Genomic DNA, 12,988 nt, shown 5'->3' with positions numbered 1-12,988 from the left:
GAATCGGAATTCAGGCACTCCTTTGGATGGGTTGGTTTATGAATACACCGAAAGTGTAAGAGGAGTCAAAGTAAACATTTTATCGAAATTAATTCGTAGATTTTTCAGTTTCTTATGAATGCAAACTATTTGAATCAAAAGGGTGGACCTGTCATCGTTCCTTACACTCGTTGAATAGGAACACCAGTTTCAAGTATTCCATCTTCTTATATTTTGAAAAGACGGACTAAAGATGCTAAGAAAGAGATTTTAAAAAATCTTGTGTGGTGATGAGTTTTGGAGTCGAAAATGAATGTACGACAAGAATAGCGACAAAGAACTTAAATACAATAGGCTAAAATTTCATCATATTAATTTAGTGTGGTATTGACAGTTTTTTTTTTGTTTAAAATGTGTTAGTGTAGGTGATGCTAGCAATAAATGGATTTATTAAAAAAAAAGTTATCTTTCAATATATTTTTGTTGCTTCCATTTATAAATTTAAATGTGCTAGGAAATAATTCCACACTTCAAATTGTAAAACCTATTCATTAGTAAAATGTTTTATTTTTCAATATGCAGATTTGAATTTGATTTAATTGTAAATCAAATGGCCTAATTTTAGGATACTTTCGTAATTATATTCACAAGAAGAGATATATGCTTAAAATGTATTTTGAAATATTTTTATCTTTATTTTTATTATAAACTCCATGAGAGATTAAATTTGTAGGGTAGTAAATCAGTAAATGAAAACTTAGTTGCTGATTCCATGAAACTTGTATTTAGATTTTAGTTATCGGTGGTAGATTAATTCTAAAATAATAAAGATTGTGCAAAATTTTGAAAAATTGTTAATAATTTGAGAGGGAAGTAAAAGCGACTAGGATGAACAGGGTGACTAGGAAATTTTGAAGATGATTTGTCAAACGCAGTTTGAGAAATAATTTTTGGGGCTAAACTATTTTGGGAATTACTTTATGGCTAATTTATGTGATAAATGTATTGGACGTCCCAAAACTTGTCGCAAAAGTATAATTAAGTACTAAAACTTTTAAAAAGTGTAATCAAATGCTAAAACTTATCGAATTGGTGCAATCAAGTCCTTCCGTTAATTACACTAACAAGTTTTAGGATTTGATTACACTTCTTGAAAGTTTTAGGACTCGATTGCAATTTCGGGACAAGTTTTAAGACTTCATTGCACTTTTTAAAAATTTTAGGACACGACTTCGCGACAAGTTTAGGACTTTATTACACTCTTTGAAAGTTTTAGAATTTAATTTCACTTTAATCACGAATTTTAGAACTTATGACTTTTTTTTTTTTTTGGTCGAAGAACTTATCACTTCGCAAGTTATTCAATACACGCACTGAACTTGCCTTCTCTCCGGCAACTGATCAAGAAACTCCCCTTACGTACAACACACCTACATGCGCAAGAACACCTACATTCGTCTGCTGTCTTCATGCAAGAACCTGCGCTCTCTCCTCCAAGCACACGCGCGCATAGTAATCGCAGGCCTCGGCCAAGACGCCTCCACGACCACCCACCTCATAAACTCCTACTCTTCGCTTCAAAGATGCGACCTTGCTCGCTCCGTCCTCGACACCGCGCCGGCTCCGAGCGTCGTGTCGTGGAACTCCATGATAAGAGCTTATACGAGGTCGAGCCGACACCGGGAGGCTCTGAAGATGTACCGTTCGATGGCGGGCAGGGGCTTGGAACCGGACGGGTATACTTTCACTTTTGTTTTGAAAGCTTGTGCGGGTGCTCCGGATTTGCAAGAGGGTGCTTTGATCCGCCGTGAAGTCTGTCGCAGAGGGCTGGAGAGTGATGTGTTTATATGCACTGGTCTGATAGTTATGTATTGTAAAGCAGGGGATTTGGAGAGTGCACGAGAAATATTTGATAAATTGCCTGTGAGAGACGTTGTCGCCTGGAACTCAATGATCGCCGGGCTATCACATGGCTCGGACCCTCTTGAGGCTTTGGCACTTTTTAAGAGAATGCAGCTGACAGGAGTGGTTCCCCAGTCGGTCAGCCTGTTGAATGTGTTTCCAGCTGTTTCGAGATTGGCGGATGTTGATTCGTGCAGATGTATGCATGCCTATGGGATTAGGATGGATTTTGGCTCGGAATTTTCGAATGCTTTGATTGACACATATGCAAAGTGTGGGGATGTAGAGTCAGCTCGCCTGGTTTTTGACCTTATTCGTACTCCAGATGATGTTTCATGGAGTACTATGATGGCGGGTTATGCTCATAATGGATGTTTCTCTGAGGTTTTGGGTTTATATGACAACATGAAAGCAATAGATCTTCAGATGAATAAGGTCTCGGTCATAAGTGCTCTATTAGCTGCAGGAGAGATTAAAGATTTAGAGAAGGGGAAAGAGATACATCAGTTTGCCAAAAAACAAGCTATCGATGTGGATGTTCTTGTTGCTACTCCAATAATAACCATGTATGCAAAGTGTGGAGAGTTGGAGAAAGCTGAAAAATTGCTTAAGGGGCTCCCAGAAAGGGATCTAGTTGCTTGGTCTGCACTCATTGCCGTTCTTGTCCAATCTGGTTATCCTAAAAAGGCATTATCCGTACTTCAAGATATGGAGAACGAAAACATGAAACCAAATAAGGTAACTCTGATCAGTATCCTCCCAGCCTGTGCTGAACTATCTTCTCTGAGATTAGGCAAGAGCATACACTGTTATGCCATCAAGGCTGATGTTGATTCTGACTTTTCAATGGGAACAGCCTTACTGTCCATGTATGCTAAATGTGGACATTTTAGCTATGCACACATTCTATTTGACACCGTGCAATATAAAGATGTTGTGACATGGAATGCTTTGATAAATGGGTACTCTCAGAATGGTGAAGTGGACCAAGCAATTGAAATATACCATAAACTGCAGTTTTCTGGTTTGCACCCAGATGCGGGAACTATGGTGGGTTTGATACCAGCTTGTGCCCTCCTGAATGATCTCAAGCAAGGAACTTCTGTTCATGCTCTGATTATTAAGAGTGGGTTTGATTCTGATTGCCATGTTAATAGTGCACTCATTGACATGTATTCCAAGTGTGGCAATTTTCCCTCAGCATTGTACTTGTTTAACAGACTGGATTTCATTAGGGACAAGGTATCTTGGAATATAATGATTGCCGCATTCACACAGAATGGAGATGCCAAGAAAGCTTTATCTGCATTTCGCCAGATGAGATTGGAGAACCATCAGCCAAATTTAGTTACCTATGCGAGCATCCTTCCTGCAGCAGCATACTTGGCAGCCCTGAGAGAAGGGATGAGTTATCATTCTTGCATCATCAAAATGGGGTTTCTGTCATATACTGTGGTTGGCAATAGTCTCATTGACATGTATGCTAAGTGTGGCAAGATTGATTTATCTAAGAGATGTTTCGATGAGATGGAAAACAAGGACACAGTCTCCTGGAATTCTATGCTGGCAGGATGTGCAGTACATGGTCAAGGGGACCATGCCGTTGCACTCTTCTTGCTGATGCGAAAAAACCACATAGAAGTTGATTCTGTGTCCTATGTCAATGTTTTGTCTGCTTGCAGACATGCGGGTTTAATAGAAGAAGGAAAGAAAATTTTCCATACCATGCAAGAAGAATGTAGGATTCAGCCAGATGCGGAACATTACGCATGCATGGTAGATTTGCTAGGCCGAGCTGGCTTATTTGATGAAACATTGTGTCTGATTGAGAAAATGCCAATGGAACCTGATGCTGGAGTCTGGGGAGCCTTACTGGGAGCCAGCATGATGTATTCTAATGTGAAGTTGGGCGAAGTTGCATTGAAGCATCTCGCTGAAATTGAGCCTGGGAACCCAACACACTCTGTAGTTTTGTCAAACATGTATGCTCAATCTGGTAGGTGGGCAGATGCAGGAAAGAGCAGGTTAAATTTGAAAGACACCGGGATGAAGAAAACCCCTGGTTGTAGCTGGTTTGCAGTGAAAAACAGGATTCACACGTTTATAACGGGGGACTCAAATCAGCCCTAATACAAGAAAATGCAACTTTTGTGGAACAATTTACTTGAGAAAATGGAAAATTTGGGGTTTTATTCCTGACAGGAGCTGTGTCTAGCAGAATTTGGCGGAAGAGGATAAATAACAGTTCCTTCACAATCATAGTGAAAGACTAGCCATAACTTTTGCCCTTCCAAATACAGAACCTGGATCAACAGTGAAGAATCTTCGTATATGTGTAGACTGCCATTGCTACAGCTATCAAATACATTGCAAAATTTACAATTCGCAAAATCATTGTGCGAGATGCCACCCGTTTGCATCACTTTGGGGAGGGCATCTGCTCGTGTGGGGCATCTGTAGCATAATGCTTAAAAAGAAGAATGAGTGGGGACAGTGACCACAGATTAATCCAGCATTACAAGAATTTTGGATTGGAGTAGCAAGAACACCGATCTGTCAGCTGCATAATCTTGTTTGGGGAGGAAGTGAAACTTACGATCCTATAAATTCTCTCCCCTCATTCTTGTCTTCAAAGCCGACGATATGCTTGGCGCTAGGGCTGGAGATCCCGTTGATCCACAGAATTGTTATTTTTTAGGATCATATGTAATTTGCACCGTGAATGTAAAGGAAAGGCATCATGTTCTTTGCATACTCCTTTCCCACTGCGTGTATATTTTCCAGTGCTCATACTGGAGCAGTCTGACACACGAGATTATGATGCAATTTGATGAAACAACAGAATGCGGTGGTAGAATGATAGCGGCAAGGAAGGAGCAGCAGTGAAGATAGAGATGAACGCAAGGCTGCTAATTGACTGGTGCAAGGACATTATGCCAAGGGTAAGCATTAAAGCTTATAGATGAGCTCAAGATGCATAGGTAAATGGAGCAAATATCTCCAATTTCTTTCTGTTGGCTGCTGATAGGAAGGAAGATAAGATAGAGGCGATGAAGGCAGCGGCAGAGCAACAAGGAAGGACCTGCAAGAAAGACACCAGAGGTGGAGCACCGACTACGATGAACAGTGGTTGGCAGGCTGCGGCTGAGTGAGATTGAGAGAGAAGAGGGCGTACCTATGGGTTTTTTGATGCAAGTGTCCCACTTACCTATGTTCAAATTTTAAAAAAGCTCACTCATCAGAGGTCTGTTGATAGATTGGAGCTCACTAATTACGTACTCGATCATGTTCATGAGTTACTCTGAGTCAAAGTGTTAATAAATTCAAGCTCGCTCACGGCTGCTGGAACAGCCTGAACTCGAGGACGAAAAATTGCTTAGCTTGTAATTCACCTATGCCCACAGCTTTGACTGGCGAAAACGTAGGCCACTAACAGGATGCTCTTGCCCGAGCATCTTTTTGCCAGTGTGCAAAGCAAATCTTGTTGTCGAATCAGTGACAGCCATTACTTGTATCGTGAACTGATAGAGAAGGTTGCCTATGAACAGGCTATGCAGGAATTGATACGGTGAGAGCTACATATAAGCAAATAAAAGTTTTGCCTTAAGTAAGAGTGCTTTTAAAATGGTCTATCTTACAACGCGAGTGTCATTGTTGATGAAATTTCTGGAGCAAGTCCAGAAATTGGACTCAGAAATTAAGTGTCATGAAAATAAATCTCCAAAAAGGATAGACATATCAAAGAGGTATGTCGGGCAGGTTTGGGTTGGACCTTAGTAGAAAAAATTTTCCTTACTGTAAGGAAAATTTAGGCGCAACCAACTTATTAGGGATAGCTCGGAAACTTGTATTCTTTGCACACTTCATGAATAATTGATTAGTTACAATAAATTAGAATAACTTGTTTGTCATCCAACCACTATTAAGTTGAACAATAATCTTACAGAAACTAAAAGGCTAAAATAAGACAAATCTAATTAGAGGTACGGACAGCACGTCGTTTTCGTCAATGGAATTTCTTAAACCAAAACTGAAATCCTAACTACACATGACATATCTATAAGCTTTTGATCCAGACATTCTAACCCGTAACATCTGGGTAGGCTCTCTTTGGATAGGCTTGAAGCTTCTAAGGCTTACCCACAATGTTTGAAGCTTACTATTCTCTAAAGGGCACGGCTAAATCCACAGCATAAATAACTGCTTTTACAGCTTATTTACTGGCGAGACTGCATTACCCCTAGAAAACAACAGATTTCTATGGTGGTGGGAAACAGCCAAATTCACAAAGAAGAATAAATTTGGTGGTGCGCATTTCCGGATTGAACTCAACTATCCTGTTTAAACAATCTACCCGTTGTAATACAAGGTAAGCATGCTCTAAACAAGCATCTTTCAAGGAGAGACGAAGACCTTGCAACGCCAGGATAGAGCCTCTGAATCTTGCAATTCAACCCTTGCTTTATGGAAGTAACGGTCCAAAGTTTGCTCTCTCTCATCCATGACATCAGTGGACATTGTACCTTCAGCTAGTTTGACTGCAGCTATTTGGGACAATTGAAAATTTTCTCCTGTGCGTTGCAACTTCCTAGCAATTTCTTGCTCGCCTAGCATCACCAGGCAAATTAGCAGAGACCGCAGCTCACGCATAGCTCCATTGGTTAAAGACATGCCCTTCAGATGCTCTACCAGGGCCATTTCCTCGCCAGGGCTGAGACGTGAAACACATCATAGACCCATTATTTTGTGACCAAAAAGAAGCAAATAAAAAACGAAAGTAGTGAGAAAACTTAAAGCGGAAATACCTTCCAGGTCGAATCTTCCCTCTGTTTCTCTGTCGCCTTGATTCTCTTGCTTTGGTACCAGCAGAAGAGCTGACGATGGAAGCAGTGGAGCCTGTCCTTGTCCTGCTCATGAGCCAATCAAGAGCTCAATAAAACGAAACATAAGCAACCAGAGCATAATATTCAGATAAATGTGGAACTTAAAGGAATGAAACTTGAGTTCCCATCAGAGAATGGAAAAACCGGTGCAGAGAGTTCACATAATAAAAATGCATATCACGCCACCAGTGTCAGTTCAAACTCCCGCATTAGGAAATGGACAAGCCATGCAGAACAACAGGAAAGAAAAGAATACAAAGCAAACAGTGTCACTTCCGACCCTCCATGCACATTTGAATATGGGAGAAGAAAACATTTACATCAGGAAGTAAAGACAACCAACTTACAAAATTCATTATGCAGTGGAACTATCAAAGTTTTAGATAATATCACACTAAGCAGGATATTGCAAAAGGTGGGTCACAGCAGGATATACGCAAGAGACACTAACAAAAAGTAAGCCACTGTATGCCACCATAAGATGCATCCTAAGGACCGATCGCGACCAAAAGAAAAAAAAAATGACCAATCCCAGAATAAAATACAATATCTAGTCAATATTCAAAATGTACATCCCTAATGCAAGCAGAAGCAAGTACTAGTAACAATTTAAAAATATAATATAAGCGGAAAAAGTCCATAATATTTAAGAGAAACTTTAGTTGTCTGGAACAAGCTATGAAAGCATGATGGATCCAAAAGCAACACAAAGTAAGGACACAAAGGTCATACCCTCTGGTGTAAGCACTCATTCCACTGAAGTTACTGCTAGCTTCGGAAGCGGTATCATCGTCAAGATCGGCCATTGATCGTTCATCTGACTGGAGTTTTGCTGCAAGAAGTAATCTTCTCTGCCGAACAGCCAAGTATCGGGTTAAATACTTCCCAACTTTTTCCAAGCCTTCTTCATACTCACTTATGAGTGAGCCCCCACATTCAAGAGATGCATTCCTGATTTCAGAGATTAAATCCTCTCTCCTGTGCAAAAAAGAGATCCTTAAAGCGTCCTCCCACTCCCTTGCAGTAATTAATAAACCCACCCCAGATTTCACATCTGCACAATACTCCAAAGCGATTTTCGCAGCTTCACCCGGTTTCCCTATTGCTTGGAGTTCTTCACAGAGCTCATGAGCCAGTTGCACAGTCTCATCTTTTCCCAATTTTAAAAGACCAGCAACTGCAAGCACACCAGACCAACTACCAGATGAGCGGTAAGCCTTCAAAGCCTTTTCTAAGTTGGAACAGCATAAATAAGTGGTTGCAGCATGCTCGAAACATTTCAAATCATTGAGATGATCACCCCAGGCCTCAAGCACTTGATTCCTCTTATTAGGATCAGTAGTCAGTTGCAGTCCCAAAGGGAAAAGCTGAGGATTTTTCTTTATAAGGTTCATAAAATCAATATAATGAGCATCTCCAGCCGAAGCAATGTGCTTAAGAGCATTCTCATACCTCTTCAACTTAAGGTCAATAGTATAATGCATTAAGACAGCAGGCATGCGTTGCAGTTCTTGAAGGAAAGGAAGAAATTCCTTGGGATCTTTCTGGGAGTTCAGCGCCACCATGGCAGCAAGATTTAGATCATAAAGTCCCAGAGCAGCTTCAAAAACTGCCTCAGAATCTGATAACCAGAGCAGATGCTTTAAAGCTTCTTCAGCTGAAGGTAAAGATATTCTTCTTGGGTCATCAGAACCTGACAATTCCAACTCACGAATGACTTTTACTCTCTCAAGAGCTTCCTCAAGAGCAGGAGGATCACTTCGTGCTAAAGTGGTCAATATGCAAAGCTCCCGTGCAGGACTTTCGGGTAGTTTTCCTTGAATAGCAGTTCTTATCGCAAGAAAGACTGAAAAGACCTTGTTATCGGGATCAAAGCCCTTCAGTTCTCTGGCCCCCTCATTTTTGGTCTCGTTTGTGTAAGGTAAAGCTACATAATTCTTGTATAGCCTCTCTGTAACATTTTCTTTCTTTATGGCACAAATGAACTCAGTTAAGTGATTCAAATTGTTGACCTGCTTGACAAATTCTGGAGCATATTGGACAAATGTTTGCCAGCCACAGTGGTCAATGATAACATTGAAGTCTATTCTATGCCGCCTCACCATATACAGTGCATCTCTAAAACGCTGCTCAGCCAATGCATTGACAATAGAAGCTAAAACCAACTTTCTAGGGTAAATACATTCGAGATTTCCTCGAGTTGTCTGTAGTAAAACTGCAGCTTCATCTCCATGCAAGACACCGATAATCTTGGCTCCTCTCTCCCATATATTTATGTATTTCCTGTTTTCTTCATCCCGTCTCTTGTTACCAGCACGAAGAAAATTGTCATACTTTGACTCCACATCTCCATGTAATACATCGCTAGTATCAACAATAAAAAGCAGATCTTGTTTGGTAGCAAAAATCAAGTGTGTGATCACTTGGTCCCCACGATTTGAGTAAAATGAGAAACTGCTGCAGTTATTGCACAAAATCTTCCCGCTAACTTGTAGCCTTCCCATGTCATCAAGTCCAAAAAGCAAAGATTCTGAAGAACAGCCACCAATAGGAACAAGACTCATCCATGGGCAAGATGACAAAAAGTTAAAATCACACCGTTTCATAGCTCCTCCTTGTACACATGTTTTCGATGTGTATTTAAACATATTTCCACCATCAAACTGGATGACTGCCGAAGACTGCTTGGCAGGATCTGAAGCAATGGAAATAACTGGTCTTTGTAAAGGAATTCCATGAATAATTTTTGCATGCCAGCCTGAACATGTCATTAAGCTCGGGACATGATCTTCAGAACAAGCAAGCTCAATTTCTTCCAGATGGTAACCAGAGAGCCCATTTTGACCATGACACTTACCATGACTGACACCATAATGAGACACGCTGAGGAGAGTGTGTGAATCCAACCAGATAAGATGTAGTAAGGATCCAAATAATGTTTCAGATAAACATGATTCAGCACTGTATTCCTTGCCCTCTAGTTCTTCCCAAGCATCGATTTGCGGAAGCTCTAGAATACACAAACAACCATTCGACAAACCAACAGCTAACAAGTTTCTTGAACTTTTGAATTGAACAGCAACATCCCGAACTGCGGATGGAAATTTAATGCCGAATAAGTACATTGGAGGTGGCAAAAGAGATATACAAAGAGGGGTTACATGTATCCTAGATCCATCCACAACAAATGCTGTCGAGTTCTCTGTGACAGCTGTATTCCAGCAAAAGTTGTAAGTAGTGCTCCTGCCACTCAGAGTCCAGCATATCAACTGCAACGGTTTTGTTGGATGCCACATGAACTTCAATCCTTCTTGGCTCGGGTATCTAATTTCTTGTTTTAAATACCAATGGTTGTTGCAGCAGTACCAGATCCTAACAGAGTCATAGTTTTCACATCTAACAACGGTGACAAGGAGGTCTGAATTGCAATTCCACTTCAACATCACTACTGTCGCATCCATCCGATCATCAATACTAAATGAGCTCCTCTCCAATCCATTTCTTTCGAACAAAACTAACAGTGGACACTCATTGTCCTTCTTCCTGTCATAAACAGCAGCAATTTTAGCCCCACTAGGCATCCAATCCATGACACTTCCAATGAAGGCCTTCATATCAGAAGCAGCATGTGCTGACCCCGAGTCTCGTTCCCAAACCTTAAGCCTCTTATGAGAAGAAGGAGGAGAAGGAGAATTGCAGGACTCGCTCAGTGTTGCAAAGTACTTCCCATCACCTCGCCAACAGATTGAACTTTCAAGCATTTGTCCAGAGGAAATGGTGTGTTCAACTGAAATCAGGGGGAAAGATGTCAACTCAGATTAAGCAAGGTCCAGCATAAATAAAAGAAAACATTTACTTCTAGCTATCGCATCAAAGTAAGAAGAACAATAATGATCGAATTAAAAGCAAAATCATTGCGTCTTTTTTTTTTTTTTTGAGGCAGGTAGGTAGTACTGCATCTGCTCATTACGGTCCAAGAGCAGTTGTGGACTAACCCATTACCAGGTGAAATTTTGCTCTTTCAAGAACAAATAAGGACACTGCTCGAAAGGAATTGCACAAAACCAAAACCTAAAGTATGCCCAGAACAGAATAATAATGGACCACGGATAATGGATAAAGGTCCTTACGTACGTCAACCCCTTCAGGAGAATCCTCCAACGAAGTTTCATGCAATAAATCCCAATCATGCGTCATCACTAGTAGCTGCCCAAAACCAGTGACTATTCCAAGCAGATCTCCGTCCGGACTGGGTGAAATGCAAGAGACACCACCGTCCACTCTACCCACAACGTCCGTTGTGCTTGCGTCCACACTATGTAGAATGATTAATCCATTCAATGTACCCAATATCAGAGCTTCTTTCTCCATTAGATAATCAAAGGAAGTAATGCGGTCCCCTGGCTCCAAATCAATAATATTGACTTCTGCCGGTAGAGAGGTACTTGTCCATGCTTCGTCATTCTGGCACAATCACTTTAGATTAGAAAGAAAGAGGGATGACCAATGTAAAAAGAGTAAACTTCATTTCTCTGCACTCAATGTACTCAATTTGCGTTTGCCCAAATTCCCTTCAACATGAATCGAAAACTATCCCAGAAAACACCAAGTCCTTACTAAAAACCACTAAGTGGAAGCTCAAGAACTTATGATTCCAAAGCTAACGACCTCATCGAAGAAAAAGCCAAGAATAAGAAACTACTTGGAATTCAGATGCAGAATGCTTCGAAATCATCAAAATATCACCTTTGGACCGTGCAGTAATCTCAAAGGCTATATATTTACGATCCCCAAAAAGAGTTTACTAAATTGAATAAAAAGAAGTAAAAACCAGAAAGATGCATAAATAACATCACAACAGTGAGATTAAGGTTCAAATTCTCGATGCAATGGCAAATATGAATGATTTGAACTTTTATCAGCAAATTGAATACACAACTCCTGAAATTCTCTTACGTACCTTTTTTTTCTCAGAACAAGAAGAGAGATATGAAAGCGATAGATAGCGCAAAAATCAGAATAAAAAGAAAAGCGCCCACTGTCTTCAAACAAAACAAGCTCCCTCCTCAAATCCCTCGATATGACACAGCTCAGAAACCTACGCAGGTCAGTAAATGTTCAAATTCCCAACTCAAACGATCACAAAAGAATCGCTCCGCTTCCTGTCGGCCTAATCCCTCGCCGTTAACCGATAGAACCGCGCAGCTGCGTCCATTAGCCGGCAAGAGAGCCTTACCTGAAACGAAGAGAGGTGAGCGGTGTAGATGCGATTCCCCGAGGAAGCGAAGAACAACCGGTCGCGCTCGATGTCGATGGCGGAGAACAGGATCGCTTCTTCCTCGGACCGGAGGCCGAGATGCAGAGTGACCTCTGAGTACAGCTTCAGATTCTTCATGTTGAGCTACGATTCGGTGAAGGAGGGGAAGAAGAAGAAGAAGAAGAAGCTGAGGGCGAAACGGAGAGCGACACAGGTGAAGGGACTAAAACTCGGTGCTCACGGTTTCACGGGGTTTAGCAGGAAATACGCTGATGGATAGGGTTTTGCGGGGTTCTTCATTTTCAATAAAGAAATGAAATTATTAAAAAAGCCAAAAGCAAAAAAATATATAATAACAATCATAAAATATACTATAATCCATCCATCAATTATCTAAGGGAAAATTACACGAATCATCTCTGAACTTTAATTCAATATATAATTTCGTTTATAAACTTTTAATGTGTACAATGACGTCCCTAAACTTTGGCCCTACGTGTAATATCGTTCATAAACTTTTAGGTCTCTAAACTATTATTAAATATTCAACGTAGTTCTTTCATTTGCTCGAACGACAAATCGAACGTTATTTAATGATGTGGATTATTATATACTGAGTTGGATTTTAAAATATGATGAGTTTGTATGTCCATCGTTTTATCCATCTGCGTTAGAATAGGAAAAACAAATTAAGGACTTCAAATATGCAGCATAGAATTTTTTTGTATAATTTGAGATAAATATCTTACGTTGACTATTCATGTATAACAATTTTTTGCTCATCGAATTGGAAGCCACGTAGTAAATTCCGTTAACTTCAATTAATGGAAAGACAACATTAAAGATTTTCACAGTATAGGAACTAGATTAAATATTTATCAATAGTAAATTAAAAAAATTATGGATGATATTGCACAGTGGACCAAAATTCAATGACAGCATTGAAGAAATAAAAGGTTCGAGGAAG

General features: G+C 40.3%; 2 protein-coding genes across 4 annotated transcripts; one reads left to right on the top strand and one right to left on the bottom strand.

Annotated features, from left to right (window-relative positions):
• Positions 1–1,329: 1,329 nt before the first annotated feature.
• On the top strand, positions 1,330–5,426 carry LOC115682152 (pentatricopeptide repeat-containing protein At2g39620). 2 transcript variants are annotated; one of them, XM_056312990.1, is made up of 3 exons: positions 1,581–1,715; positions 1,862–4,823; positions 4,910–5,426. In XM_056312990.1, exon 2 carries the CDS (start codon positions 1,930–1,932, stop codon positions 4,009–4,011), a length of 2,082 nt encoding a protein of 693 aa, XP_056168965.1. In that variant the 5' UTR covers positions 1,581–1,715; positions 1,862–1,929; the 3' UTR covers positions 4,012–4,823; positions 4,910–5,426. The 2 variants fall into 2 exon arrangements, with proteins under 2 accessions (XP_030462156.1, XP_056168965.1); XM_030606296.2 differs by having other exon boundaries at positions 1,330–4,823.
• Positions 5,427–6,074: 648 nt separating this feature from the next.
• Positions 6,075–12,243, bottom strand: LOC115682225 (elongator complex protein 1). Of its 2 annotated transcripts, XM_030606380.2 has the most exons (5): positions 12,001–12,243; positions 10,895–11,228; positions 7,497–10,551; positions 6,687–6,788; positions 6,075–6,592 (listed from the first exon to the last, which is right to left on the bottom strand). In XM_030606380.2, exons 1-5 carry the CDS (start codon positions 12,157–12,159, stop codon positions 6,277–6,279), a joined length of 3,966 nt encoding a protein of 1,321 aa, XP_030462240.1. In that variant the 5' UTR covers positions 12,160–12,243; the 3' UTR covers positions 6,075–6,276. The 2 variants fall into 2 exon arrangements, with proteins under 2 accessions (XP_030462240.1, XP_030462241.1); XM_030606381.2 differs by lacking the exon at positions 12,001–12,243 and having other exon boundaries at positions 10,899–11,039.
• Between the last annotated feature and the right edge of the window lie 745 nt (positions 12,244–12,988).

The sequence above is a fragment of the Syzygium oleosum genome, unplaced genomic scaffold (assembly GCF_021117445.2).
Source record: "Syzygium oleosum isolate NSW1041296 unplaced genomic scaffold, Sole_v2.1 Sole_v2.07, whole genome shotgun sequence".
Taxonomy (NCBI): domain Eukaryota; kingdom Viridiplantae; phylum Streptophyta; class Magnoliopsida; order Myrtales; family Myrtaceae; genus Syzygium; species Syzygium oleosum.
Note: the sequence above shows the minus strand (reverse complement) of the source record. Positions and strands in the feature narration are given on the sequence as shown.

Coding starts and splice junctions, on each gene's coding strand:
- LOC115682152 (XM_030606296.2), top strand. CDS start 1,414: ATGCGCAAGAACACCTACATTCGTCTGCTGTCTTCATGCAAGAACCTG.
- LOC115682225 (XM_030606380.2), bottom strand. CDS start 12,159: ATGAAGAATCTGAAGCTGTACTCAGAGGTCACTCTGCATCTCGGCCTC. Junction 6,789..7,496: donor ATGAGTGCTTACACCAGAGG/GTATGACCTTTG, acceptor GCTCATGAGCAG/GACAAGGACAGGCTCCACTG. Junction 6,593..6,686: donor GGGAAGATTCGACCTGGAAG/GTATTTCCGCTT, acceptor TTCACGTCTCAG/CCCTGGCGAGGAAATGGCCC.